This window comes from Xenopus tropicalis, chromosome 3 (genome assembly GCF_000004195.4).
Source record: "Xenopus tropicalis strain Nigerian chromosome 3, UCB_Xtro_10.0, whole genome shotgun sequence".
Classification (NCBI taxonomy): domain Eukaryota; kingdom Metazoa; phylum Chordata; class Amphibia; order Anura; family Pipidae; genus Xenopus; species Xenopus tropicalis.
In genome coordinates, this window is record NC_030679.2 from 138,057,640 (window position 1) to 138,084,144 (window position 26,505).

Genomic DNA, 26,505 nt, shown 5'->3' on the forward strand with positions numbered 1-26,505 from the left:
CCACTAGGGGCGGAGCTTACAAGTGGGTTTTTTTTTTATTGTTATTGAAGGGAGGAGAAAGGGCGGCTGTGATTGGCTGCGGGGCGCTGCTTAGGTGACTGTTTAGGGAAGTGAAAGTAAAGTGAGGAGAGAGAGCTCAGCGGAGCGGGGAGACCTGCGGCTCTGGTTCAGCTCCCGGCCAACTATAGCGTCACCTGTTGCGCATTAAACAACAAAGTGCTTGGCTTATTGCGTAAAAGTGTTACCTAAAGGGCGGGGGAGAGACGTGTATGTATGTTTTAGTGGTAAGTAGTGTAGTGCGTTGCCCATGGCTATGGCGCAGACATTATTCCAAGCCGTTCCTGTGACAAAATGCCTGAAGTGGCGGGTATATATAGTTGGCCTTTAGATCACAGGGGAGCGTTTAGGAGCGTTTCCGCCCACCCTCGAAGCTACTGAAAGACGTGTCTTTTTAGTCAGGAGTCGCCATATTATTAGCTGCCTGAACCTGCACCATTTATTTCCAGCCCTGTAAGGTACAGCTGCCACAAACCAGAGATCACCTCGGATAAACAGATCGCTTGAGAGTTCAGGGGACAGGTCTAATTAGTACATGTTACAGGGCAGCACTGATGCCTTTAAATTAAACTGAAATACAATTTTCTAGCCCTGTCCCTGAATTTTCAAGTGATCATGTGACCCTGCTACAGGTCTGGACTGGGATCAGGGTTGGACTGGGGGGTGCAGGGCCCACCGAGGCCGCTGCCCCCGCCCGGCCGTGTCCCCCGCACCCCCCCTCACCTGGCAGGGTCCCCCAGCCCGATGCCCGCCTCTGAGCATGCATACGTTTTACACGTCGGCCCACCAGTATTTTTCCCAGTGGCCCAGTCCGACCCTGACTGGGATTCAAAATAGACCCTGGCATTTTAAGTTCCCAGAGGCCCAAACAGCCCAATAAATAGTGAGTGTCTATGGCACCTTACAGCAGCCCCTCTGGCATTTGCCTGAACCCACAGATTGCCAGTCTGGGCCTGATTTTCAGTACACAGAGGCCCAAACAGCCCCCCCATAGGCCCAATAAATAGTGACTGTCTATGGCATCTTACAGCAGCCCCTCTGGCATTTGCCTGAACCCACAGATTGTGTACTGAAAATCAGGCCCAGACTGGCAATCTGTGGGTTCAGGCAAATGCCAGAGGGGCTGCTGTAAGGTGCCATAGACACTCACTATTTATTGGGCCTATGGGGGGCTGTTTGGGCCTCTGTGTACTGAAAATCAGGCCCAGACTGGCAGAGGCCCAAACAGCCCCCCATAGGCCCAATAAATAGTGAGTGTCTATGGCACCTTACAGCAGCCCCTCTGGCATTTGCCTGAACCCACAGATTGCCAGTCTGGGCCTGATTTTCAGTACACAGAGGCCCAAACAGCCCCCCATAGGCCCAATAAATAGTGAGTGTCTATGGCATCTTACAGCAGCCCCTCTGGCATTTGCCTGAACCCACAGATTGCCAGTCCGGGCCTGATTTTCAGTACACAGAGGCCCAAACAGCCCCCCATAGGCCCAATAAATAGTGAGTGTCTGTGGCACCTTACAGCAGCCCCTCTGGCATTTGCCTGAACCCACAGATTGCCAGTCCGGGCCTAATTTTCAGTACACAGAGGCCCAAACAGCCCCCCCATAGGCCCAATATATAGTGAGTGTCTATGGCACCTTACAGCAGCCCCTCTGGCATTTGCCTGAACCCACAGATTGCCAGTCTGGGCCTGATTTTCAGTACACAGAGGCCCAAACAGCCCCCCATAGGCCCAATAAATAGTGAGTGACTATGGCACCTTACAGTAGCCCCTCTGGCATTGGCCAGAAGCCACAGATTGCCAGTCTGGGCCTTCCCTGCTAGATATAGGCACAGCTGGGAATGCGATCAGGACCAAACGCCTGATTGATATCTTTGGGTTAATTAAATAAAATGCCTAGGCCACATTAGTCATAGCTGGCACTTTGCAGGGCCACAGTCAGGTGGGAACCCAGAGAGCAGGAGTATCTCAGGCTTTCTGTGTGCTGCTGGGCAGCACACAGAAAGGCAAGTGGCACTGAGAAGATGGGTGGCATTAAGTGTACATCGCACTGGTCTAGGGAAAACACGGAGCTGGACTTGTGAATGGTGACGTTGCTATCCTTACATATTCCACTCTCAATATTATAACAAAACCATTCCCTATAAGCGTAACATGAACACTTAGGGACCCATTTATCAATGTACAATTGGTTCCAAATTAGTATTTTTTCAAACTGTGCGTATTTTCTGTGACCCTTCCGTTAATTTCCGCTACTTTTTTGTACTTTGCAACAATTTGCGCGTCAATTTGTGTACGAAAGTTTCAGATTCATTCAAGCTTTAGTATCTTAACTTTCTTTTGGCCAGGTTGGAGCTGCAGAGTGCCGTTGAGTCCTATGGAAGGCTTCCCAAATCATGCATTGAAGTTTCAAAGTCAGAAAGGGTTTCGCGCCGTTTACGACCGCTGGGATACAAACATTTCATGACTATCGGATCGCCAATACGTATACGATCGTTTCAATACAAAAACTCCGGAACTTTCGGATCATAAGTACGAAATTTTCATTTAGAAATCTCGTGTCATTTTTGATCATCAGAAATAATTGGATTTCGTGATTCGCATTTGTACCTTAGTGAATGGGACCTGCTTCACCTTTGTTGGCTTTAGATTGCTCTCTAATACAGCAGAGTGTAGAACATGGAACCGCAAAAAGGAAAGATTTTCTTCAAATGTAAGTAAAGTTATTTCTTTTTTTTATATTATTATTGGGGTTTGTAATGAAGTGGTTTAAGCCTGCTTCCTTTCTTTCACAAAACAGCCGTTCTGCCCTGCTTTATGGCTTTGATACTAACTGAGCATTCAGACCACAGTGGTCAGAGATCCCTGAGCCCTTTATGGGATCCCTAGGATAAAATGAAAAAACAGCAGCACTCCGGAAATGTTGTAGAAAAAAGTGACTTTACTCAAGTGCACACAGCAACGTTTCGGATAAACCAGCCCTTTATCAAGCCTTTATCAAGAGGCTTGATAAAGGGCTGGTTTATGCCCGAAACGTTGCTGTGTGCACTTGAGTAAAGTCACTTTTTTCTACAACATTTCCGGAGTGCTGCTGTTTTTTCATTTTATCCTGGATATTGTTTTACCCTGGCTGAGGGTTCAGCTTGCACCTGGGGCTACAATTAGCTGGTTTGTCCATTGTGTAGCACACCTTAATCAATTTATGGGATCCCTAGTGATAAGAAAGCTCAGCAAGGCATTGGAAATAACTTTGCGGCAGGTCTTGTTTAGGTATTCCTTTTTTCCATTCTGTTTTCCAGACGAGGAAACAGTTCTAAGGCTTCTCCAGGTATGTGAAGGCTCTTGTCTTGGCTCGTGACTCATGATCTCTGCTAAATACCTAAGATCTGAGTCATGTTGCAAAACAGCCCATGGTGCTAAATACCTCACAGACCTTGCTAATGAACATTCAGTTGTACACAGAGAGTGTGATCCAGAAATTCAAGTCCAACCCGCTGGAGATGCCGGAAGCACCCTCGCCCATGGACATGGCACACCGGCACATAAACTTTACAAAATGAGTTAGACTTATCTGTTCTCATTTTAGTGTCAGACTGTTTTTTTTTAACTACTACTAGATTTCCTGCACATAAAGGGCAACTAAAACCTATAAAATGAATTAGGCTAAAAGTTCTTTATGCAGTGGAGACAATATAACCACACAGAGGTAATGCAACATATGGGAACTTGTTCCTTACTCTGCGGATAATGGATTCCGTAGGTGGGAATTGAACTGCAAGGTTGACCTAACCTATAAAATACACATGCTACAGGGCTGATTAATTCCGATGCACAGGAAACAGGGATCTGAACTGATTAATATTCAGCTACATATATTTCATGTTAAAGGGGTTGTTGACTGTTATAGTAACTTCAGTAAGTTATAGGAGGAACTATTCTAAGCAACCCTTTCATTGGTCTTCTTTATTTATTGCGTAAGATGTTTTTTTAATCAATCGAGTTCGGGCCGGCATTCACATTTCCACTGAGGGTCAGGACTTTACTATGCTCCACTTCCTCTAGCAGTTTGTATTTATAGACTCACATCTGCTGACTGGGCCGACGGGGCACTGGGAAAAAAATCTGGTGGGCTCTGGCCCCCAAGGGCCTTATTGACTCAACCCCAATAATGTACGCAAGCTCAGGGAGGGAGGGTACTGGGTGGGCGGCAGGGACCCCTGATGTGGCAGCCCTGGTGTGCCTTGCACATCCCAGTCTGACCATGGCTCCACCCCCTTTGGTGATGTCAGGGTTAGGCCGGTTGGGCAAAGGTGTATAAATGCACACAGCTTGCAGGGTTTGGGGTGGGTGCAGATTAGGAGCAGGTGGGATAGGGTAGTTTGTTTTTGTTAACCCTCGCATCACTAATTGAACAATTTTTTATTTCTTAATTACATATCTATCATCTCAGGCCTTAATTTTGACTTCCAGACTGCCGCATGGTTGCTTGGGTAATTAAGCCCTAGCAACCATAAAGCAGTTGTAATACCAAGAATGTCAAAACCCACAAAAAAAATGTAAGAAAATGAAGACAAACTGCATGTTGTATACTGCTGGCTAAATTCTACTAACATATGAAGCAGAACTATTCTTTCATATTGATCAGATCACATGATGCAGAGCGGCTCAAAGCACACTGTGAGCTAAATGTTTCCATTGTTCCAAGGAGGAAGTTTGTGGCATAATTTTAGACCATGGGACTTGCCCAAATAAATCCTGTTTTGTATGCAGACCTATCAATCCACTTTATTTATATCTGGATTTATGCACCTGGCAGGGGCAGAACTGGGGAGGGGTTAGGGGTATAAAAGGCTGTATAATCAGGTTGGTGGCATAATTTTAGACCATGGGACTTGCCCAAATAAATCCTGTTTTGTATGCAGACCTATCAATCCACTTTATTTATATCTGGATTTATGCACCTGGCAGGGGCAGAACTGGGGAGGGGTTAGGGGTATAAAAGGCTGTATAATCAGGTTGGAACAGGGTATGGCCTGGGTATATAACAGGAGCATAGGAAAAGCCTCACCTTTGCGAGGTTGGCATCGCTGTGCCCGATGGAGGTCACTGATGGCCAAAACTCACATATTATACATCTGAAACATCAGCGATGATTTGCAAGAGTCTTCCCATTCATTGCACAGATATACTGGTTTGAAATCCTGTGTAACTGCAGCTGAAAGTAATGCTTGTTAAGCCCATTCTCTGTTGGCTTCTTCTACATTGTTTCAGGAGTCAGAACCAGTAGTGCAGAGTATATAAACAGCAAGACTGATGCTGCTTTCCATAACAGTTATATTTATAATGTATAAAGATGCTTAGGGCAAGGGGTGAGCGCTCTTTACACTCACTGGGTGTGTAGCTCTCATTATATTCTCTGTATATTGAGAGTTCACACTGTGCCGCCTGGTTTATATTTACTGCCTTAGGTATAGAGACCTGCTTGGAAATAACATTTCTTTGGAAACGGGCGCTTGGAAGCCGGCCAATAACTTCTCAGAATTGCACTTTTTTTATTCTCCAGGTACCCCTTCTGTTCGTCCTGCAAAGCTACCCCTGCTGGCGTGACTACAGGGATATGAAATTTCAGCTACCTGTATTTTGAAAAATTTGCAGTCTTTTTAACGAAAAGTCCAGAAACAAATACAATATACACCTTACAGCAGCCCCTCTGGCATTTGTCAGAATCCACAGATTGCCAGTCCGGCCTGATTTTCAGTACACAGAGGCCCAAACAGCCCCCCATAGGCCCAATAAATAGTGAGTGACTATGGCATCTTACAGGAGCCCCTCTGGCATTTGCCTGAACCCACAGATTGCCAGTCCGGGCCTGATTTTCAGTACACAGAGGCCCAAACAGCCCCCCCAGCAGCCCAATAAATAGTGAGTGACTATGGCACCTTACAGCAGCCCCTCTGGCATTTGCCTGAACCCACAGATTGCCAGTCCGGGCCTGATTTTCAGTACACAGAGGCCCAAACAGCCCCCCAGCAGCCCAATAAATAGTGACTGTCTATGGCACCTTACAGCAGCCCCTCTGGCATTTGCCTGAACCCACAGATTGCCAGTCCGGGCCTGATTTTCAGTACACAGAGGCCCAAACAGCCCCCCCAGCAGCCCAATAAATAGTGAGTGACTATGGCACCTTACAGCAGCCCCTCTGGCATTTACCTGAACCCACAGATTGCCAGTCCGGGCCTGATTTTCAGTACACAGAGGCCCAAACAGCCCCCCATAGGCCCAATAAATAGTGAGTGTCTATGGCACCTTACAGCAGCCCCTCTGGCATTTGCCTGAACCCACAGATTGCCAGTCCGGGCCTGATTTTCAGTACACAGAGGCCCAAACAGCCCCCCATAGGCCCAATAAATAGTGAGTGTCTATGGCACCTTACAGCAGCCCCTCTGGCATTTGCCTGAACCCACAGATTGCTAGTCCGGGCCTGATTTTCAGTACACAGAGACCCAAACAGACCCCCATAGGCCCAATAAATAGTGAGGGACTATGGCACCTTACAGCAGCCCCTCTGGTATTTGCCTGAACCCACAGATTGCCAGTCCGGGCTTGGTCACACACCTAGACTTCCTAAGATCCATAAGATCTAGAAATAATGTCATCAGCCCTGCTTGTTAATGTCACATGACTTTTACAACCTGTGTCTACACTGCTACTGCACCCCCTGTTGTAAAATATAAGGCTATTAGAAGTCACCTTGGAGTTTTTTATAACCTTAATATGGTTATAGGGGTATATGCTATTCCTTATACAAATAAACCCATATGTACATGTAACCAGGGTGACACGCTACATACAGTATTGCTCCGTGCTGCACTTTTACCCTCGGGTTACAAGGAAGGACTGATATAAATGACAGGGCCGTGTGAGTCAGCAATCAGCCGACAGGTTTCTCTCACTCACACTTCCTAGTTTGTCAGATGTTGAACACCCCCCTCTCTATACGGCTTTGGGGGGGTTACAGTGGATTTAAACCCAGACATGTACTTTTGCCTAATAAAAGATGTAATTTAAAGCATCTTTTCCATATACACTCATATACAGCCATATCTCCCAAGTAATGTGACCTAAACAATAAATACAGTCTATGTACAGCTCTTTATAATGGGCATGCAACATGGGGAGATTTGTCGCCCACGCTAAATCTGCGCTACAGTGGGCCACAAGTCTCACTGGCAATAATGTAAATTGCTGTGGGAAAACATAGGCATTGCTTAGTTTTTCTGAAGTTGCCCAAAGTTTCCTCGCCCACGGTAGCACAGATGTATGGCAGCCGACTAATCTCCCTGCTATCACCCTTAAGGGCGAAGACAGATAAGTATAGCCGATAAGTCATCACAACTTTTAAGAAACTCCCAGTTGTGGCAACTAACCTCAGTGTAAAATATAGACACTGCAACTTTTTAGCGGGGCAATTAGTCCCTCTCTTTTCAGCATTTATAAATAAAGGATAATATTAGTATGTAGAGGTAGCAATTAGGTAGGGTTTAGCCAAGTAATAGACTTGATGGACGAGGGTCCTTTTCTAGCCCAGCTCCCTTGCAGGCCCGGACTGGCAAGCTGTGGGTTCAGGCAAATGCCAGAGGGGCTGCTGTAAGGTGCCATAGACACTCACTATTTATTGGGCCTATGGGGGGCTGTTTGGGCCTCTGTGTACTGAAAATCAGGCCCGGACTGGCAATCTGTGGGTTCAGGCAAATGCCAGAGGGGCTGCTGTAAGGTGCCATAGGCACTCACTATTTATTGGGCCTATGGGGGGCTGTTTGGGCCTCTGTGTACTGAAAATCAGGCCCGGACTGGCAATCTGTGGGTTCAGGCAAATGCCAGAGGGGCTGCTGTAAGGTGCCATAGACAGTCACTATTTATTGGGCTGCTGGGGGGCTGTTTGGGCCTCTGTGTACTGAAAATCAGGCCCGGACTGGCAATCTGTGGGTTCAGGCAAATGCCAGAGGGGCTGCTGTAAGGTGCCATAGTCACTCACTATTTATTGGGCCTATGGGGGGCTGTTTGGGCCTCTGTGTACTGAAAATCAGGCCCGGACTGGCAATCTGTGGGTTCAGGCAAATGCCAGAGGGGCTGCTGTAAGGTGCCATAGACACTCACTATTTATTGGGCCTATGGGGGGCTGTTTGGGCCTCTGTGTACTGAAAATCAGGCCCAGACTGGCAATCTGTGGGTTCAGGCAAATGCCAGAGGGGCTGCTGTAAGGTGCCATAGACAGTCACTATTTATTGGGCTGCTGGGGGGGCTGTTAGGGCCTCTGTGTACTGAAAATCAGGCCCGGACTGGCAATCTGTGGGTTCGGGCAAATGCCAGAGGGGCTGCTGTAAGGTGCCATAGACACTCACTATTTATTGGGCTGCTGGGGGGCTGTTTGGGCCTCTGTGTACTGAAAATCAGGCCCGGACTGGCAATCTGTGGGTTCTGGCAAATGCCAGAGGGGCTGCTGTAAGATGCCATAGACACTCACTATTTATTGGGCTGCTGGGGGGGGCTGTTTGGGCCTCTGTGTACTTGAAATGCCAGGGCCTATTTTGAAGCCCAGTCTGGGCCTGCATGTAACCTAAAGGCCTATAATAAAATAAGGATTGTAAGGCTGTCATATGGGTAACTGCCAGAATTGTTTCACTGGAACTTTACTGACCATTCTTCCACAAAACATACTATTAGTAGGTACTGTTTTGCAGGCAGTTTGTAAATACAGGTATGGGACCTGTTATCCAGAATGCTCAGGACCTGGGGTTTTCTGTAATTTGGATCTCCATACCTTAAATCTACTAAAAAATCATTTAAACAATCCAATAGGATTGCTCTGCCCCCAATAAGGATTAATTATATCTTAGTTGGGATCAAGTACAGGTACTGTTTTATTATTACAGAGAAAAGGGATCATTTAACCATTAAATAAACCCAATAGGGCTGTTCTGCCCCAATAAGGGGTAATTATATCTTAGTTGGGATCAAGTACAGGTACTGTTTTATTATTACAGAGAAAAGGGAATCATTTAACCATGAAATAAACCCAATAGGACTGTTCTGCCCCCAATAAGGGGCAATTATATCTTAGTTGGGATCAAGTACAGGTACTGTTTTATTATTACAGAGAAAAGGGAATCATTTAACCATGAAATAAACCCAATAGGGCTGTTCTGCCCCCAATAAGGGGTAATTATATCTTAGTTGGGATCAAGTACAGGTACTGTTTTATTATTACAGAGAAAAGGGAATCATTTAACCATGAAATAAACCCAATAGGGCTGTTCTGCCCCAATAAGGGGTAATTATATCTTAGTTGGGATCAAGTACAGGTACTGTTTTATTATTACAGAGAAAAGGGGATCATTTAACCATTAAATAAACCCAATAGGGCTGTTCTGCCCCCAATAAGGGGTAATTATATCTTAGTTGGGATCAAGTACAGGTACTGTTTTATTATTACAGAGAAAAGGGAATCATTTAACCATTAAATAAACCCAATAGGGCTGTTCTGCCCCCAATAAGGGGTAATTATATCTTAGTTGGGATCAAGTACAGGTACTGTTTTATTATTACAGGGAAACCGAGGCCATATTTCAGTTTCTCAACAAATTTGGCAAGATTTTCATTGCCTGAATCCTTCGTTGCCACTGATCCGAATATAATCCCCTACAGTCTCGTGACTTTAAAGTACTGGGCAACAGAGGGTGACATGTTTTGGTGTATTTAGCTAACTTGGAACACACATGGGTAGAAGGGATAGCGTCCTGCTGCAGGTTGGGTTACCTGCAAGAAAAGTGGGTACCCTGAGGGTTGCGGGTAGAATATCTAGATGTGTGTATAGAAGCAGGTCTGTGGGTTGGGTTATGGGTCTTATCTGTATTTTCTATTTTCTATTATATTATCTATATTTTACTCCATTAAACTTTTTTTAAACATTAAACACGACCACGTCCTGTTTAATGGTGGCCAGTGGGTTGTGGATTATGCAGTTGTGGGTCAGGTCGTGTAGTGGCTCCATGTGGGTAGAAATGCTGGTCATGGGTTGGAGGCCATGGGTCCAGGTTGGGTTGGGGTTTCAAAAATTGGTTCTGCACAGGACTCTAACACAGGGGGCTGTTAGAAGCTGCCTACTCAACCCCTCCAGGTACAAAAACAACCCCAAAAATTGGAGTTAATCTCTCTATAGTGGTTGAACACAAAAACAACCAAGCTATTTTATTTTCACTGGTAATGGGCGAGTCATTTGGGTTCAGGCCAAGAAATGCAAGCGATGCCCCTCCCACTTTGTGACGCACTCGCATCAACCCCACCAGTGAGGGGCCCAGGAGGCATAGGGGGCCTAATGACATTGGCTCCCAGCAATTCCCAGTGTTATGATATATTTGTTTGTATTGTTCTTGATCAGATTTTTACACTGTGACCCTCCCAGGCAGTTTCACTAGAAGACACTAATATATTCTGACATTTAATTTATTAAATCATAGCTTTGTAGTTTCCATGTGAATCATCATTTATCAAGTGATAAGAACTATGCCAGAAAAAAGGGTCTCATATTCCCATGGGTGCCACCTAGTGTAACTATACATTATGACACCCACACACATTAGCGCGCAGTGAGCGCCTACAACACTTGCTTCTGATTTGCCAGAATTACCAAAATTGTGTGAAAATTGGATGCAGTTGCATGGGCGGTTACTTTCTTTTGGCACTTATAAGTCTTTATATGGTCTCTGAACCCCTCAGTGACTTCTAATATCCTTATCATTTACAGTAGGGGGTACATTATCCCTTATAATACATGGGTGATACTCAAAGTTCCCTGTATAACTCAGCCTGCAGCCTTGTGCCTTTATATGGGCACAGAACCCCTCAGTGACTGCTAATATCCTTATCATTTACAGTAGGGGGTACATTATCCCTTATAATACATGAGTGATACTCAGAGTTCCCTGTATAACTCAGCCTGCAGCCTTGTGCCTTTATATGGGCACAGAACCCCTCAGTGACTTCTAATATCCTTATCATTTACAGTAGGGGGTACATTATCCCTTATAATACATGAGTGATACTCAGAGTTCCCTGTATAACTCAGCCTGCAGCCTTGTGCCTTTATATGGGCACAGAATCCCTCAGTGACTGCTAATATCCTTATCATTTACAGTAGGGGGTACATTATCCCTTATAATACATGAGTGATACTCAGAGTTCCCTGTATAACTCAGCCTGCAGCCTTGTGCCTTTATATGGTCACAGAAATCCTCAATGTCTTCTAATATCCCTATCATATACAGTAGGTGACTTCATGTGGGTGGCCTGTCCATCATTAACCCCCGCCAGCCATTTATTGTATATATGCTGTGGGCGATGCAATAAACCAGAATGTGTAGAACAGCCTGGGGGGATCAAGGAGCCTACCTACACAAGCACTGGCACTGCCCCCTGGCATTTCCATAATAATACAGGTATAGGACCTGTTATCCAGGATGCTCGGGACCTGGGGCTTTCCGGATAAGGGATCTTTCCGTAATTTGGATCTCCATACCTTACGCCAACTAAAAAATCATTTAAACATCATTTAAACCTAACAGGATTGTTTTGCATCCAATAAGGATTCATTATATCTTAGTTGGGATCAAGTACAGGTACTGTTTTATTATTACAGAGAAAAGGGAATCATTTAACCATGAAATAAACCCAATAGGGCTGTTCTGCCCCCAATAAGGGGTAATTATATCTTAGTTAGGATCAAGTACAGGTACTGTTTTATTATTACAGAGAAAAGGGAATCATTTAACCATTAAATAAACCCAATAGGGCTGTTCTGCCCCAATAAGGGGTAATTATATCTTAGTTGGGATCAAGTACAGGTACTGTTTTATTATTACAGAGAAAAGGGAATCATTTAACCATGAAATAAACCCAATAGGGCTGTTCTGCCCCCAATAAGGGGTAATTATATCTTAGTTGGGATCAAGTACAGGTACTGTTTTATTATTACAGAGAAAAGGGAATCATTTAACCATTAAATAAACCCAATAGGACTGTTCTGCCCCCAATAAGGGGTAATTATATCTTAGTTGGGATCAAGTACAGGTACTGTACAGAGAAAAAGGAAATAATTTTTAAAAATTAGAATCATTCGCTTATAATGGAATCAATGGGAGATGGGCTTTCCGATAAGGGATCCTATACCTGTAAAAGGAGAAAGTAGTGAATCTGTTCCCAGCCAGTGTGGTGCTTAGTGAAGAGGGAGCCTCCATCAAGCTTGGGGCCCCAATGAGTTTCCTTCTTTTTGTCAATGCCTCCCACCCTTATCTCCAACATCCCTGTATCTGTATAGGAAAATAATCACCCTCAGGCAGCAATGGGTTCATCCAACTTCATATACATTTATTTATGTACAGTGCTTATATACAGAACTATTTACAAATGTTATGTTTGGCCGATTCTTTACCTGTGTAGCCAAGGTGGCTTCTCATTTGCTTAGGTGTCCCTTCGATGCAAGGGAAAGTGCATGCTGGGAGTGTGTTTATCAGCCCAGAGTGGGTTTCATTTAAAGCGAATGGTATGCATTAACGAGGTAGTTTACCTTAATATTACATTTTACTCTTCTAAGACAATTAGCAAATTAGCAATTTTTGTTATTTCTTGTGGTTTTGTGAATCTTGACATTTTTTTGTTTTGCAGTTTGGCATTTGCTATCTGGTTGCCCTGGTAAACAGACAGACAACATGGAAAAGTAGATCAGCAATTAAAGATCACAATAAAGCTCATTGATGTAACAATTATAGTGGAAGCAGACCCCGCAGTCCGGGCACCTCTTTTCCCTGGGCCCCCCATAACACTGAAAAGATAATATTTCCAAGATCCATGTAACTGATTAAAAAAGACTAATTGAAAAGTTGCTTAGAACAGATTCTTCTATAACATACTTAATATAAAAGTGAACATCTCCTTTAAAGGAATGGTATGTTCCATGTCTTACTTGTGCCTGGCTGGAATAGGGGTATTTTTGTTTTCTATAGGGCAAGTAGTCCCAAAATAATGCCCTATAACAGCACTTTTCCTTTGAGGCCCAGCATATGGTTAGCCCCCCCCCCCAACATAGCTGATATTCTTCCCCAATGGGGTTAATGCCCCCCTAGCTAGTGTTCCACGTCCCCTGATGGCTCAGTCCCACAAATGTCCACTGATCCAATAGGAAACAATGAAATTGTTTCCCCGCCAGCAGCTACCGTGTATGGTGTATGGTAATAACCATATAATAATATTGCATAGACTATAACAAACACAGCAGTCCCAATCATATGTAACAATTCACTCCTTATTTTATATACAAATAATACATACAAAATATACACTTGCGTCTCGGTAACACTGTGGGCTCTGTGCTAAACCATTCTAACAACAGCTGCTGCCTCTTCACCCCCCTAACATCAGGCTGATATTCCCAAAGGGCACAAGTTCTGGGGCATTTTACCCTACGGAGACCTGAAGGTTCCAAAGATCTTTTGCTGATCTTCTACATCTACTGTTTTATGGTTGGCTAACACACCCCAAATCATTCTTAAGACCCTGATGTCCCTTATGATGTACTTTATGAGGACTGTTGTTCTCAACACCTGAGCACCGTTGGTGAAGCCTTATGGTGATGGGAGCATTAGTATTTACGTTGTGTAAGCTATATGCCTTCCCTTACTTGTGGCATTTAGGAGCCTTGCATACCCCTTCATCACAAACAGCCCTCGGAACTTTGTTGTGCTTTTAATTCCATGAGCTTAAATGTTATAAAGTTCCAGGTATTTATCTGTGCCTCAGGCAATAAAGGTCCAAGTTCTAGATAGCTCCACTATCCTTCAGGATGTAAGGTTCCAGGTGTATCTACCATCTTTCCTCCTGGGCAATTCTCTACAATGTGATAGGACATGACACTTACTCCTTCTTTGTGTCCTTCACATCAAGTTTTAAAATCCAAATGGGCTCAGTAATCCACATTTTTAGGCATAAGACACTTCACTGGGGTGGGGGTTCCATTACCCGATGATACGGTGGTTTCTAGGGCTTCGTGTTTGTGGGAAGATTTCTCCGACTTGCTTGTGCTTCCCTCTATTACAGGAAGGAACCAAAGCCTGCGCCTGCCCTCTCCTTCATCAGATGATAGGCATAGACAGAAAACCAGTTTAAGGATGGCCCTCCTGATGTCACGGCTGGTGAGCGTGTAGATAATTGGGTTCAGGAGAGAGTTGATCATGGCCAAGCCAAGGAAATAGTCTGCTTTTAGGAGAATAGGGCAGGCGTTGACCTCACATGATACATCAAAGAGAAAAAGTACAAACAGAGGAAGCCAGCACATGATAAAAGTTCCCACCACAATGGTGACAGTTTTCAACAGGGCCATGTACTTTTGGGACTTCTTCAGGGTCCCCTTACGCAGGGTGCCAAGTCGCTGGCTGTTGACCTTGACAATCCTGTAAATGCGGAGATAGAGCACCACGATGGCTATGAGAATGGCCAGGAAGATGCTTATGCAGACCAGAAGGTAGTTCTTTGAGTACAAAGGTAGAATGGTGGAGCAAGACTGCAGGTTGCTGATGCAGTTCCAGCCCAATATCGGCAACACGCCCAATAGGATGGAGACAAGCCAAGCTGCTCCAATGAGCAAGGCCATTCGACCCTTCTTGTCCCCGCTGTAGTGTTTCATCCGAACCATAGTAATGTGCCGTTCTATGGCGATAGCCAGCAGACTAAATATGGATGCAGTTAGTGTGATAAAGACACCTCCCTCCCTAACAAACCACATGGCGGGAGTGAGGCGCAAAGTGTTGGCACCAGACATCAGAATGTTGACTATATACGCCACCCCCGCCAGAAGGTCCGACAGCGTCAGGTTCCCCAGGAGATAAAACATGGGGGAATGAAATTTCTTGTTGCGCCAGAGAGCCAAGAGCACAATGAGGTTCTCCAAGACGATGAAGACACAAACCACCAAAAAAAACACAGCCTCGGCCTTTAGTCCACCCTTGTACCTGCTGGTGTTGAGCTTTCCCGTGAAGTTATAGTGCAGGGAGATGACTTCATTGTTCTGATACTCTCTGTACAGTCGGAGGAGCCGATTGGGGGGCTGCAGAAGATCCATGGTTTTGTCAGTTCTTGATTTCTATCCACAAAGTCCGAATGTCTCTTATCTGGGGGACACAATCATTACTGGAAGGATATCGCTGAAATGGTGTTTGGTTGCCTTCAAAAGCAGACTGCTCGCGGGTTTATGGAAGAGACTGTGAGGTGGAAGTAGGTTTCGCCAACAGATGGTGGCAGAAAGAGACTCCAGATGCTACTCTCCTTGATAACTCCCCTTTTGTCTTCATGGCCACACACACAGAAACAAATGAATTCCTCTTTGTGAGTGGATTTACAACATGGTCCAGTAGAGGCAGCCCACTGTATAATGCTGCACGAACAAGATCTGACCACTAGATGGCAGTAGCTCCTCGTATTCACTGGGTACTGCGTTTCAGCATCACTTCGCAGCCTGTATAAAGCAAATGAACAAATGTCAGATTTTAGCCGGAATAGACTTTAGTATAACTGGACATTTATCTCTAATAGTCTTCATTCTTAAGGTCAGACATAGTCTTAATAACATATTGTGATCTTGGAAGCCTACAATGATGCAAATTCTAAACCCACCATGCAAGCCTCAATGGCACCGGAAACTGTGGGTCTATGTGAGTCAAATGCCATTGAATTATAGGAGCCCTGCCTAAAGGCAATAAGTGTTAGGTTTGGGGTGAGTGGGGTGGACGGGCCTAGGGCGCCTACCTGGCTTAGCCCGGCACTGCGCTCTGCACCAGCGGCACCAGTCTCTATGCACGTCTCTCTGTACCAGTGGCACCAGTCTCTATGCATGTCTCTCTGCACCAGTGGCACCAGTCTCTATGCACGTCTCTCTGTACCAGTGGCACCAGTCTCTATGCATGTCTCTCTGCACCAGTGGCACCAGTCTCTATGCATGTCTCTCTGCACCAGTGGCACCAGTCTCTATGCATGTCTCTCTACAGCAGTGGCACCAGTCTCTATGCATGTCTTTCTGCACCAGTGGCACCAGTCTCTACGCATGTCTCTCTGCACCAGTGGCACCAGTCTGTATGCACATCTCTCTGCACCAGCGGCACCGTCTCTATGCACGTCTCTCTGCACCAGAGGCAACAGTCTCTATGCATGTCTCTCTGCACCAGCGGCACCAGTCTCTATGCATGTCTCTCTGCACCAGAGGCACCAGTCTCTATGCATGTCTCTCTGCACCAGAGGCACCAGTCTCTATGCATGTCTCTCTGCACCAGAGGCACCAGTCTCTATGCATGTCTCTCTGCACCAGCGGCACCAGTCTCTATGCATGTCTCTCTGCACCAGAGGCACCAGTCTCTATGCATGTCTCTCTGCACCAGAGGCACCAGTCTCTATGCATGTCTCTCTGCACCAGAGGCACCAGTCTCTATGCATGTCTCTCTGCACCAGCGGCACCAGTCTTTATGCATGTCTCTCTGCACCAGCGGCACCAGTCTCTATGCATGTCTCTGCACCAGTGGCACCAGTCTCTATGCACGTCTCACTGCACCAGAGGCACCAGTCTCTATGCATGTCTCTCTGCACCAGAGGCACCAGTCTCTATGCATGTCTCTCTGCACCAGCGGCACCAATCTCTATGCATGTCTCTCTGCACCAGTGGCACCAGTCTCTATGCATGTCTCTCTGCACCAGTGGCACCAGTCTCTATGCATGTCTCTCTGCATCAGTGGCACCAGTCTCTATGCATGTCTCTGCTGGTGGCACCAGTCTCTATGCATGTCTCTCTGCACCAGTGGCACCAGTCTCTATGCATGTCTCTCTGCACCAGTGGCACCAGTCTCTATGCATGTCTCTCTGCACCAGTGGCACCAGTCTCTATGCATGTCTCTCTGCACCAGTGGCACCAGTCTCTATGCATGTCTCTGCACCGGTGGCACCAGTCTCTATGCATGTCTGTCTGCACCAGTGGCACCAATCTCTATGCATGTCTCTCTGCACCAGTGGCACCAGTCTCTATGCATGTCTCTGCACCGGTGGCACCAGTCTCTATGCATGTCTCTCTGCACCAGTGGCACCAATCTCTATGCATGTCTCTCTGTACCAGTGGCACCAGTCTCTATGCATGTCTCTCTGCACCAGTCTCTATGCATGTCTCTCTGCACCAGAACCTTGTCTCTGAGTCTTGTTTGTGACAAGACATGTTGGGTTAGAAAAAGAACCAACACGCCCCCCTGCAGTTATATTATCAGAAAGCTACATGAGCCACATATTTTCTGCCCCGAGAGGAATAAGAGGGAGAGTGCCTGAGCGTGCAGTAACATAGCAGTTATTTGTCAGTAGGGACAATACATTTACACACACGTCCTGTCATGTCAGCAGAACATCAGCGCAGGATTTCTGCAGAATTCTGCGTTGTTACATGCAACACCGGGGGCTTCCCATACCCTCTAAATGCCCCGGATTTAGGCTGGACAGTCCCAAATTGTGAACCCTGATTTGCACCCAGTTGCCACCTAGAGGGGCATAGGTTTGGATTAATACCCAACTCATTTCTTCTGTAGAGCCAGTAGTCTCCCTCACACCCAGTATTTACCCACAGGTTTAGCGTGGCACTATGGTATTCTGTGTACTGACCACAAACCCGTATAACGAGTATTTGTGGCTTCTATTTTCCTGTCAATGCAAGGACTTTAATGTGCTAAACACCCAGCAATGTGTGCTTATTTGTACCTATGGCATCTATAGCCTCCGTATAAACAATAGGAAAGCGGACATGTTCTCCATCAGATTGCTGCATTAGGCTGTAGGTGGTGGGGAAATATCCAATATAAATAATACATGGGACCAAAATCCTGATTGGCTCTTTGGCACTAACCATCTTATTAGGCTTATTGCCTAATGTAGGTGCTAAACTCTGTGCCTTCAGCATGGAAAGCTTGTACTCAGGCCCGGACTGGCAAACTGTGGGTCAGGCAAATGCCAGAGGGGCTGCTGTAAGGTGCCATAGACACTCACTATTTATTGGGCCTATGGGGGGCTGTTTGGGCCTCTGTGTACTGAAAATCAGGCCCGGACTGGCAATCTGTGGGTTCAGGCAAATGCCAGAGGGGCTGCTGTAAGGTGCCATAGACACTCACTATTTATTGGGCCTATGGGGGGCTGTTTGGGTCTCTGTGTACTGAAAATCAGGCCCAGACTGGCAATCTGTGGGTTCAGGCAAATGCCAGAGGGGCTGCTGTAAGGTGCCATAGACACTCACTATTTATTGGGCCTATGGGGGGGCTGTTTGGGTCTCTGTGTACTGAAAATCAGGCCCAGACTGGCAATCTGTGGGTTCTGGCAAATGCCAGAGGGGCTGCTGTAAGGTGCCATAGACACTCACTATTTATTGAGCCTATGGGGGTTGGGCTGTTTGGGCCTGTGTGTACTTGGCATGCCAGGGCCTATTTTGACTCCCAGACCTGCTCGTACTCATTATTAGAGGCCGCTTTGCCTTTAGGACAGCTACGATTTAGCTCTTCCTTGAAGAAGATAAAAATATCCTCTCTTCTCCCAACAGGAAAGTGAATCTCTGCTTATTTACATAGGGCTCATCCTTTCCCATCCTGTTGTGAGCAGAGGGTCACGGAGTGATGGACATTGGAGGAACTAGGGGGCACGCAGGGTGGGAATAATAAAATCCATCAGCATTTTCCCTCATGGGAGGGGGTTTGTAGAGCACCTTTCCTATATACCCATATATTTAGTCCTGTCTGTCCCCTATCCACACACTCTATGCCCTTCCCTAGTTCCCCCTATCTATCCCATATCCACACACTCTATGCCCTTCCCTAGTTCCCCCTGTCTATCCCCTATCCACACACTCTATGCCCTTCCCTAGTCCCCCCGTCTATCCCCTAACCACACACTCTATGCCCTTCCCTAGTTCCCCCTGTCTATCCCCTATCCACACACTCTATGCCCTTCCCTAGTCCCCCGTGTCTATCCCCTATCCACACACTCTATGCCCTTCCCTAGTCCCCCCTGTCTGTCCCCTATCCACACACTCTATGCCCTTCCCTAGTCCCCCCGTCTATCCCCTATCCACACACTCTATGCCCTTCCCTAGTCCCCCCGTCTATCCCCTATCCACACACTCTATGCCCTTCCCTAGTCCCCCCGTCTATCCCCTATCCACACACTCTATGCCCTTCCCTAGTCCCCCCGTCTATCCCCTATCCACACACTCTATGCCCTTCCCTAGTCCCCCCGTCTATCCCCTATCCACACACTCTATGCCCTTCCCTAGTCCCCCCTGTATCCCCATGTTATTTGTGCTTCTACACCCCCTTCCTGTTTATCATACATGCAGAAGATTCACCCCCAGCATTTTCACAACTAGCAAGAAACTGGCACAACCTTGTCCAAACAAGGGAACTATGTGCTTACTGTGTGCTTCTCTTTCTGCATTATCTGATAGCCTGGCAGGGGAGGAGGGACTAAAACATTGATGTTACAAATTGTAAAAACTTCTCCACAGCTTACAGACAGCACCCAGGGACTACATGACCCACATTGCACTGGGATGTTCCTTTCCTTATTGACATCACGTGAGCAGGGGATTTTGGGATTGGGAGGATACAGGCTGGGGACAGGAGACTACTGTTACATTTTATCTGAGTCACAAAGTAGTCAGCCAGATCAGCAGGGGAACAGGGGGCGGGGCTTAGGGAACTGTCCCAAACTCTATTATGACATTAAAATGAAAAGGCTGCATATTTTTTAATTGATGTATATTGCAAAGTTACTTAGAAATGATGCTTACTTTTCAAAAAGTTTAAATTGTGTTTGGGTGGAGTTGCCCTTGAATTTAGTTTATTTGGATAAAATTGATGACATCACGAGCCAGATTCTGTAATTTAACCTAACCGGGACTTCTATACATTGCACATTTATGTTCATTATTAGCATTTTCTGCCACAGCCAGTTGGTTCCTATGTGCCCCGACTGAGCTTTCAAGCTGACAGACTGAAGCGCTGGAGAGAGGAATAAGAAAGCTTAGCTAAAGCAGGGAAAGCCCATCAATAACTGCACCACACTGTTCCCCTGAGAGGCAGAAGTGCCCAGCGCCAGTAACTGGGAAGTCGCCAGCAGAGGGCAACAGAGAGGGGCATCAGGACAGGTGACTGGGCCAAGGCAGAAGCATTATAGCATAGGGCTGCCGTGCCTGACACATTGTACAGCAGTCACACAATAGGAGACACGGAGGGGCATCGTTAGTGAGAAAGGGAACATTATAGGCATAAATAAGGAGAGGTTAGACCTATAATTAGATTTAATCTTGATCATCTACAGGGTATCATGAGCAATTTTAATTGGAGGGGCAAGCAGAGAAATTCCTGCAATATGTGGTATTTTGGGGCAAAGTGCAAGCACAATTGTGTCTGCATTCTTGCATAATCGGCCCATTCTGGGGAGTACAACACGGTTTTGTGCTCGCTAATTCACATGCAAAGAGCAACCTTCCACATTCATCATCTCATCCAAGTGAAATGCCACCCTGGTGTCTTCAGTCGTGCAAGGCCCCACCGCATTGCCCCACCGCTCACACTCACTCACGTACACTATTGCCGGCACACTGGCAGGAAATAAAGAGAAAACAGAAATGTAGGGGAGAGAGACCGGAAAGGTGAACTCCACTCCCCAGCTGCCATATGTTGTGCCCCACAGAGCAGGGACAGTGTGTACAGTACTGAGAGATGGGATATGGTGTGAATAGTAAGGCAAGGTGTGCCAGGGGCTGTAACTGTGTGTATAATAAGGCAAGGCGTGCCAGGGGCTGTAACTGTGTGTATAATAAGGCAAGGTGTGCCAGGGGCTGTAACTGTGTGTATAATAAGGCAAGGTGTGCCAGGGGCTGTAACTGTGTGTATAATAAGGCAAGATGTGCCAGGGGCTGTAACTGTGTGTATAATAAGGCAAGGTGTGCCAGGGGCTGTAACTGTGTGTATAATAAGGCAAGGTGTGCCAGGGGCTGTAACTGTGTGTATAATAAGGCAAGATGTGCCAGGGGCTGTAACTGTGTGTATAATAAGGCAAGGTGTGCCAGGGGCTGTAACTGTGGGATATAGTGTGAATAGTAAGGCAAGGTGTGCCAGGGGCTGTAACTGTGTGTATAATAAGGCAAGGTGTGCCAGGGGCTGTAACTGTATGTATAATAAGGCAAGGTGTGCCAGGGGCTGTAACTGTGTGTATAATAAGGCAAGGTGTGCCAGGGGCTGTAACTGTGTGTATAATAAGGCAAGGTGTGCCAGGGGCTGTAACTGTGTGTATAATAAGGCAAGGTGTGCCAGGGGCTGTAACTGTATGTATAATAAGGCAAGGTGTGCCAGGGGCTGTAACTGTATGTATAATAAGGCAAGGTGTGCCAGGGGCTGTAACTGTGTGTATAATAAGGCAAGGTGTGCCAGGGGCTGTAACTGTGTGTATAATAAGGCAAGGTGTGCCAGGGGCTGTAACTGTGTGTATAATAAGGCAAGGTGTGCCAGGGGCTGTAACTGTGTGTATAATAAGGCAAGGTGTGCCAGGGGCTGTAACTGTGTGTATAATAAGGCAAGGTGTGCCAGGGGCTGTAACTGTGTATAATAAGGCAAGGTGTGCCAGGGGCTGTAACTGTGTGTATAATAAGGCAAGATGCAGTCCATTCTATGAGAGCAGTTTTTGTTTAAATAAAAACAAATGTCTGTTCTCGCAGCTCAGGGAAAGGAGCCAAGGGACAAGTACTGAACAAAGCTCTGTAGGAATAATCCTGTGTAATTGCCGACAATTGGAGATGAATATTTGCAGACAGATTTACACCTCGTATGTTTCCCCCTGGGGCAAGAAGTTTCTTGTTCTTCTCTTTAATCGACTGTGAGAAAATTATGATTCACAAATTCAGCAGTGAAATGTTTTAGGGTGCAGTCTCCCCCGGGTATCGTTTGGTAGGAGGTCAAGCCGCCATCACTAACTGGGGTGCTGGGGAGTATGGCACGTGCGGGGCCACTTACTGAGAATTTTTAGCTTGGTCCATTAAATGTAGAAGCACAGAGGCCAACCAATCAGCAATCCTGCCCTGCAGAGCAGCCAGTCTAATTAACAGAGCTAAATACTAATACAGTATGTGGGGGGGGAGGGGTTAATAGGAATGCTGTCCCGGAGAGCTTACACTTATATAGAAGGACAAACCAATAAGCACCTGTAGCCTGTGCCAAGAAGCCTGCAATCTAATATACGGATGGATACATTACTATCTGTTCAGGCATAAGAATTTTTGTCCCGCAGAGTTTGCACTCTAATATAGGGAGGTGCACAAATACAATACAGGGAGAGGGAACCATTGGGGGAAGGGAATCCTGCCCTGCAGAGCTTACACTCTAATATACAGAGGGACACAGATACAATACAGGGAGAGGGAACCATTGGGAGAAGGGAATCCTGCCCTGCAGAGCTTACACTCTAATATACAGAGGGACACAGATACAATACAGGGAGAGGGAACCATTGGGAGAAGGGAATCCTGCCCCGCAGAGCTTACACTCTAATATACAGAGGGACACAGATACAATACAGGGAGAGGGAACCATTGGGAGAAGGGAATCCTGCCCTGCAGAGCTTACACTCTAATATACAGAGGGGCACAGATACAATACAGGGAGAGGGAACCATTGGGAGAAGGGAATCCTGCCCTGCAGAGCTTATACACTAATATACAGAGGGACACAGATACAATACAGGGAGAGGGAACCATTGGGAGAAGGGAATCCTGCCCTGCAGAGCTTACACTCTAATATACAGAGGGACACAGATACAATACAGGGAGAGGGAACCATTGGGAGAATGGAATCCTGCCCTGCAGAGCTTACACTCTAATATACAGAGGGACACAAATACAATACAGGGAGAGGGAACCATTGGGGGAAGGGAATCCTGCCCTGCAGAGCTTACACTCTAATATACAGAGGGACACAGATACAATACAGGGAGAGGGAACCATTGGGAGAAGGGAATCCTGCCCTGCAGAGCTTACACTCTAATATACAGAGGGGCACAGATACAATACAGGGAGAGGGAACCATTGGGAGAAGGGAATCCTGCCCTGCAGAGCTTACACTCTAATATACAGAGGGACACAGATACAATACAGGGAGAGGGAACCATTGGGAGAAGGGAATCCTGCCCTGCAGAGCTTACACTCTAATATACAGAGGGACACAGATACAATACAGGGAGAGGGAACCATTGGGAGAAGGGAATCCTGCCCTGCAGAGCTTACACTCTAATATACAGAGGGACACAGATACAATACAGGGAGAGGGAACCATTGGGAGAAGGGAATCCTGCCCCGCAGAGCTTACACTCTAATATACAGAGGGACACAGATACAATACAGGGAGAGGGAACCATTGGGAGAAGGGAATCCTGCCCTGCAGAGCTTACACTCTAATATACAGAGGGGCACATATACAATACAGGGAGAGGGAACCATTGGGAGAAGGGAATCCTGCCCTGCAGAGCTTACACTCTAATATACAGAGGGACACAGATACAATACAGGGAGAGGGAACCATTGAGAGAAGGGAATCCTGCCCTGCAGAGCTTACACTCTAATATACAGAGGGACACAGATACAATACAGGGAGAGGGAACCATTGGGAGAAGGGAATCCTGCCCTGCAGAGCTTACACTCTAATATACAGAGGGACACAGATACAATACAGGGAGAGGGAACCATTGGGAGAAGGAAATCCTGCCCTGCAGAGCTTACACTCTAATATACAGAGGGACACAGATACAATACAGGGAGAGGGAACCATTGGGAGAAGGAAATCCTGCCCTGCAGAGCTTACACTCTAATACACAGAAGACCCATATTCTAAACAGGGAAAGGGAACCATTGGGAAAAGGAAATCCCGTCCAACAGAGCTGACAATCTAACAAACTAGGGAACACGGGCAATGCAGAAACACAAGCTCCTTGCCAGCTTTGCTATTTGAGCCGCACATTGGCTAGCAGAATAATGAATAATGCCTGCAGAGCGCTGCCCCAGGGCCAATGCTTTCACGGCTGAGGAATGCAGGGGGCAATAATGCCCTACTTTCTTTGTGTAATCTCCGACTCCTGAAAGGGTGCACTGAAGCCGACTAATTGGGAGCAGTAGTCAGGCACAGGGAGGGCAGTATGGGGCAGGTAAGGCCAATAGCCCTCAGTGCTGGGAATGCCCATACACACACACAGTAGGGGCGGGGGGTACAGGGGCAGTAAGTGGGGCCCAGGGAGGGCAGTATGGGGCAGGTAAGGCCAATAGCCCTCAGTGCTGGGAATGCCCATATATACACAGTATGGGGCAGGGGGTACAGGGGCAGTAAGTGGGGCCCAGGGAGGGCAGTATGGGGCAGGTAAGGCCAATAGCCCTCAGTGCTGGGAATGCCCATATATACACAGTATGGGGCAGGGGGTACAGGGGCAGTAAGTGGGGCCCAGGGAGGGCAGTATGGGGCAGGTAAGGCCAATAGCCCTCAGTGCTGGGAATGCCCATATATACACAGTATGGGGCAGGGGGTACAGGGGCAGTAAGTGGGGCCCAGGGAGGGCAGTATGGGGCAGGTAAGGCCAATAGCCCTCAGTGCTGGGAATGCCCATACACACACACAGTAGGGGCGGGGGGTACAGGGGCAGTAAGTGGGGCACAGGGAAAGCACATACGGGTTACATACAGACCATACGGGTTACATACAGACCATACGGGCACAGAGCCCAAGCAGAACCAACTGACGGAGCGACAAAGTAAAAGCAGCAGAGAGAAGTTTGCAACTCGCAGAGCCCTATTTGCCCCCTGGGGTTTCTGGGACTCGGGTAGTGGGAGAGGAGCCCACAGGGAATAAAAGTAGCAATTCCTACCTGGCACTTTATCCCAGCAGCGCCTCCTGCTTCTGTCGCATTCCCAATAGCAGATCGCAAGCTGGCAGCTCCGACTGTCTGAGAGAGAACAGATAGCGAATGAGACCTCCTCCCAAATATCTCCAGCTTGAGCAGCCCCCAGCCAGCCCTCCCCTCTACTTACATATGAATGCACTCCCCTCCTCTCCCACATGTCTGCTGTCTGCTGCCCACACGCAGGGCTGTCTCTGCCTGTCTCTCAGTACTAGGCTGTCTCTGCCTGTCTCTCAGTACTGGGACTGTCTCTGCCTGTCTCTCAGTACTGGGCTGTCTCTCAGTACTGGGCTGTCTCTCAGTACTGGGCTGTCTCTCAGTACTGGGCTGTCTCTGCCTGTCTCTCAGTACTGGGGCTGTCTCTGCCTGTCTCTCAGTACTGGGCTGTCTCTGCCTGTCTCTCAGTGCTGGGGCTGTCTCTGCCTGTCTCTCAGTACTGGGCTGTCTCTGCCTGTCTCTCAGTACTGGGCTGTCTCTGCCTGTCTTTCAGTACTGGGGCTGTCTCTGCCTGTCTCTCAGTACTAGGCTGTCTCTGCCTGTATCTCAGTGCTGGGGCTGTCTCTGCTATATGGCTCTCACACCAGGCGCTTTATTTTACAGCTATGGGACTCTTAGCGATAGAGCTGTTTTTGCTTATTTTGTATTACAAAACTGGAACTCTGGAGCTGTCTCTTTCTTCTGCTTAAGAGACACTTGGGACTGTTTCTCAGTATAGAGCTGCCATTGCCCTATTCCCCTATTAGCTCAGACTGTCAACTTTGAGACTGTCAAGCTTTATTTTTGGGTTTGTCTGCTGTCTTGCAACTGTCTCTTTTTGATTTTGCATTAGAATTGTATCTCTGATTGCAACTGTCTCTGTATATTATTGGCACTACCCCCCCCCCCCCCCCACATTGGATTGCAGACTGCCTCTTAACTGCTTTTGGCCTGCCAGGGTGCCAGGAAATCCCTCCAGTAGGACCCACTGTAAGACCATTCCTGGAGTGTCTTGCAGCTCTAGGTCTCACATACATTTAGGCCCACATGACCCTGGGCGTCTCTAAGAGCAAGGCCGCTGTCTCATTACAGTTACTGGGTATGGAGCTATCAGCCAATCTGTGGTTTTACTACCAGAGCTCTGCCCTCTGCCCGCTAAAGGACAAAGATGGCTGCTCATTGGTGCCCGCTAAAGGACAAAGATGGCTGCTCATTGGTGCCCACTAAAGGACAAAGATGGCTGCTCATTGGTGCCCGCTAAAGGACAAAGATGGCTGCTCATTGGTGCCCGCTAAAGGACAAAGATGGCTGCTCATTGGTGCCCACTAAAGGACAAAGATGGCTGCTCATTGGTGCCCGCTAAAGGACAAAGATGGCTGCTCATTGGTGCCCGCTAAAGGACAAACAAAGATGGCTGCTCATTG

The 26,505-nt window shown here is 47.0% G+C and overlaps 2 protein-coding genes across 2 annotated transcripts in view; one reads left to right on the forward strand and one right to left on the reverse strand.

Moving 5' to 3' along the window:
• The first annotated feature begins 136 nt into the window (after positions 1 to 136).
• atg4d (autophagy related 4D, cysteine peptidase) overlaps positions 137 to 26,505 on the forward strand; it is a 125,906-nt gene continuing 99,537 nt past the window's right edge. The window contains exons 1-2 of the mRNA XM_031898013.1: positions 137 to 284; positions 2,404 to 2,768. The gene's annotated coding sequence lies outside the window, so the exon portion shown is untranslated. The remainder of the gene's footprint in view (positions 285 to 2,403; positions 2,769 to 26,505) is intronic.
• On the reverse strand, positions 12,454 to 25,145 carry s1pr5 (sphingosine-1-phosphate receptor 5). Its single transcript, NM_001127068.1, is given in 2 exon segments — positions 12,454 to 15,617; positions 25,073 to 25,145. A coding segment is annotated over 1 exon segment (1,155 nt). The 5' UTR covers positions 15,225 to 15,617; positions 25,073 to 25,145; the 3' UTR covers positions 12,454 to 14,069.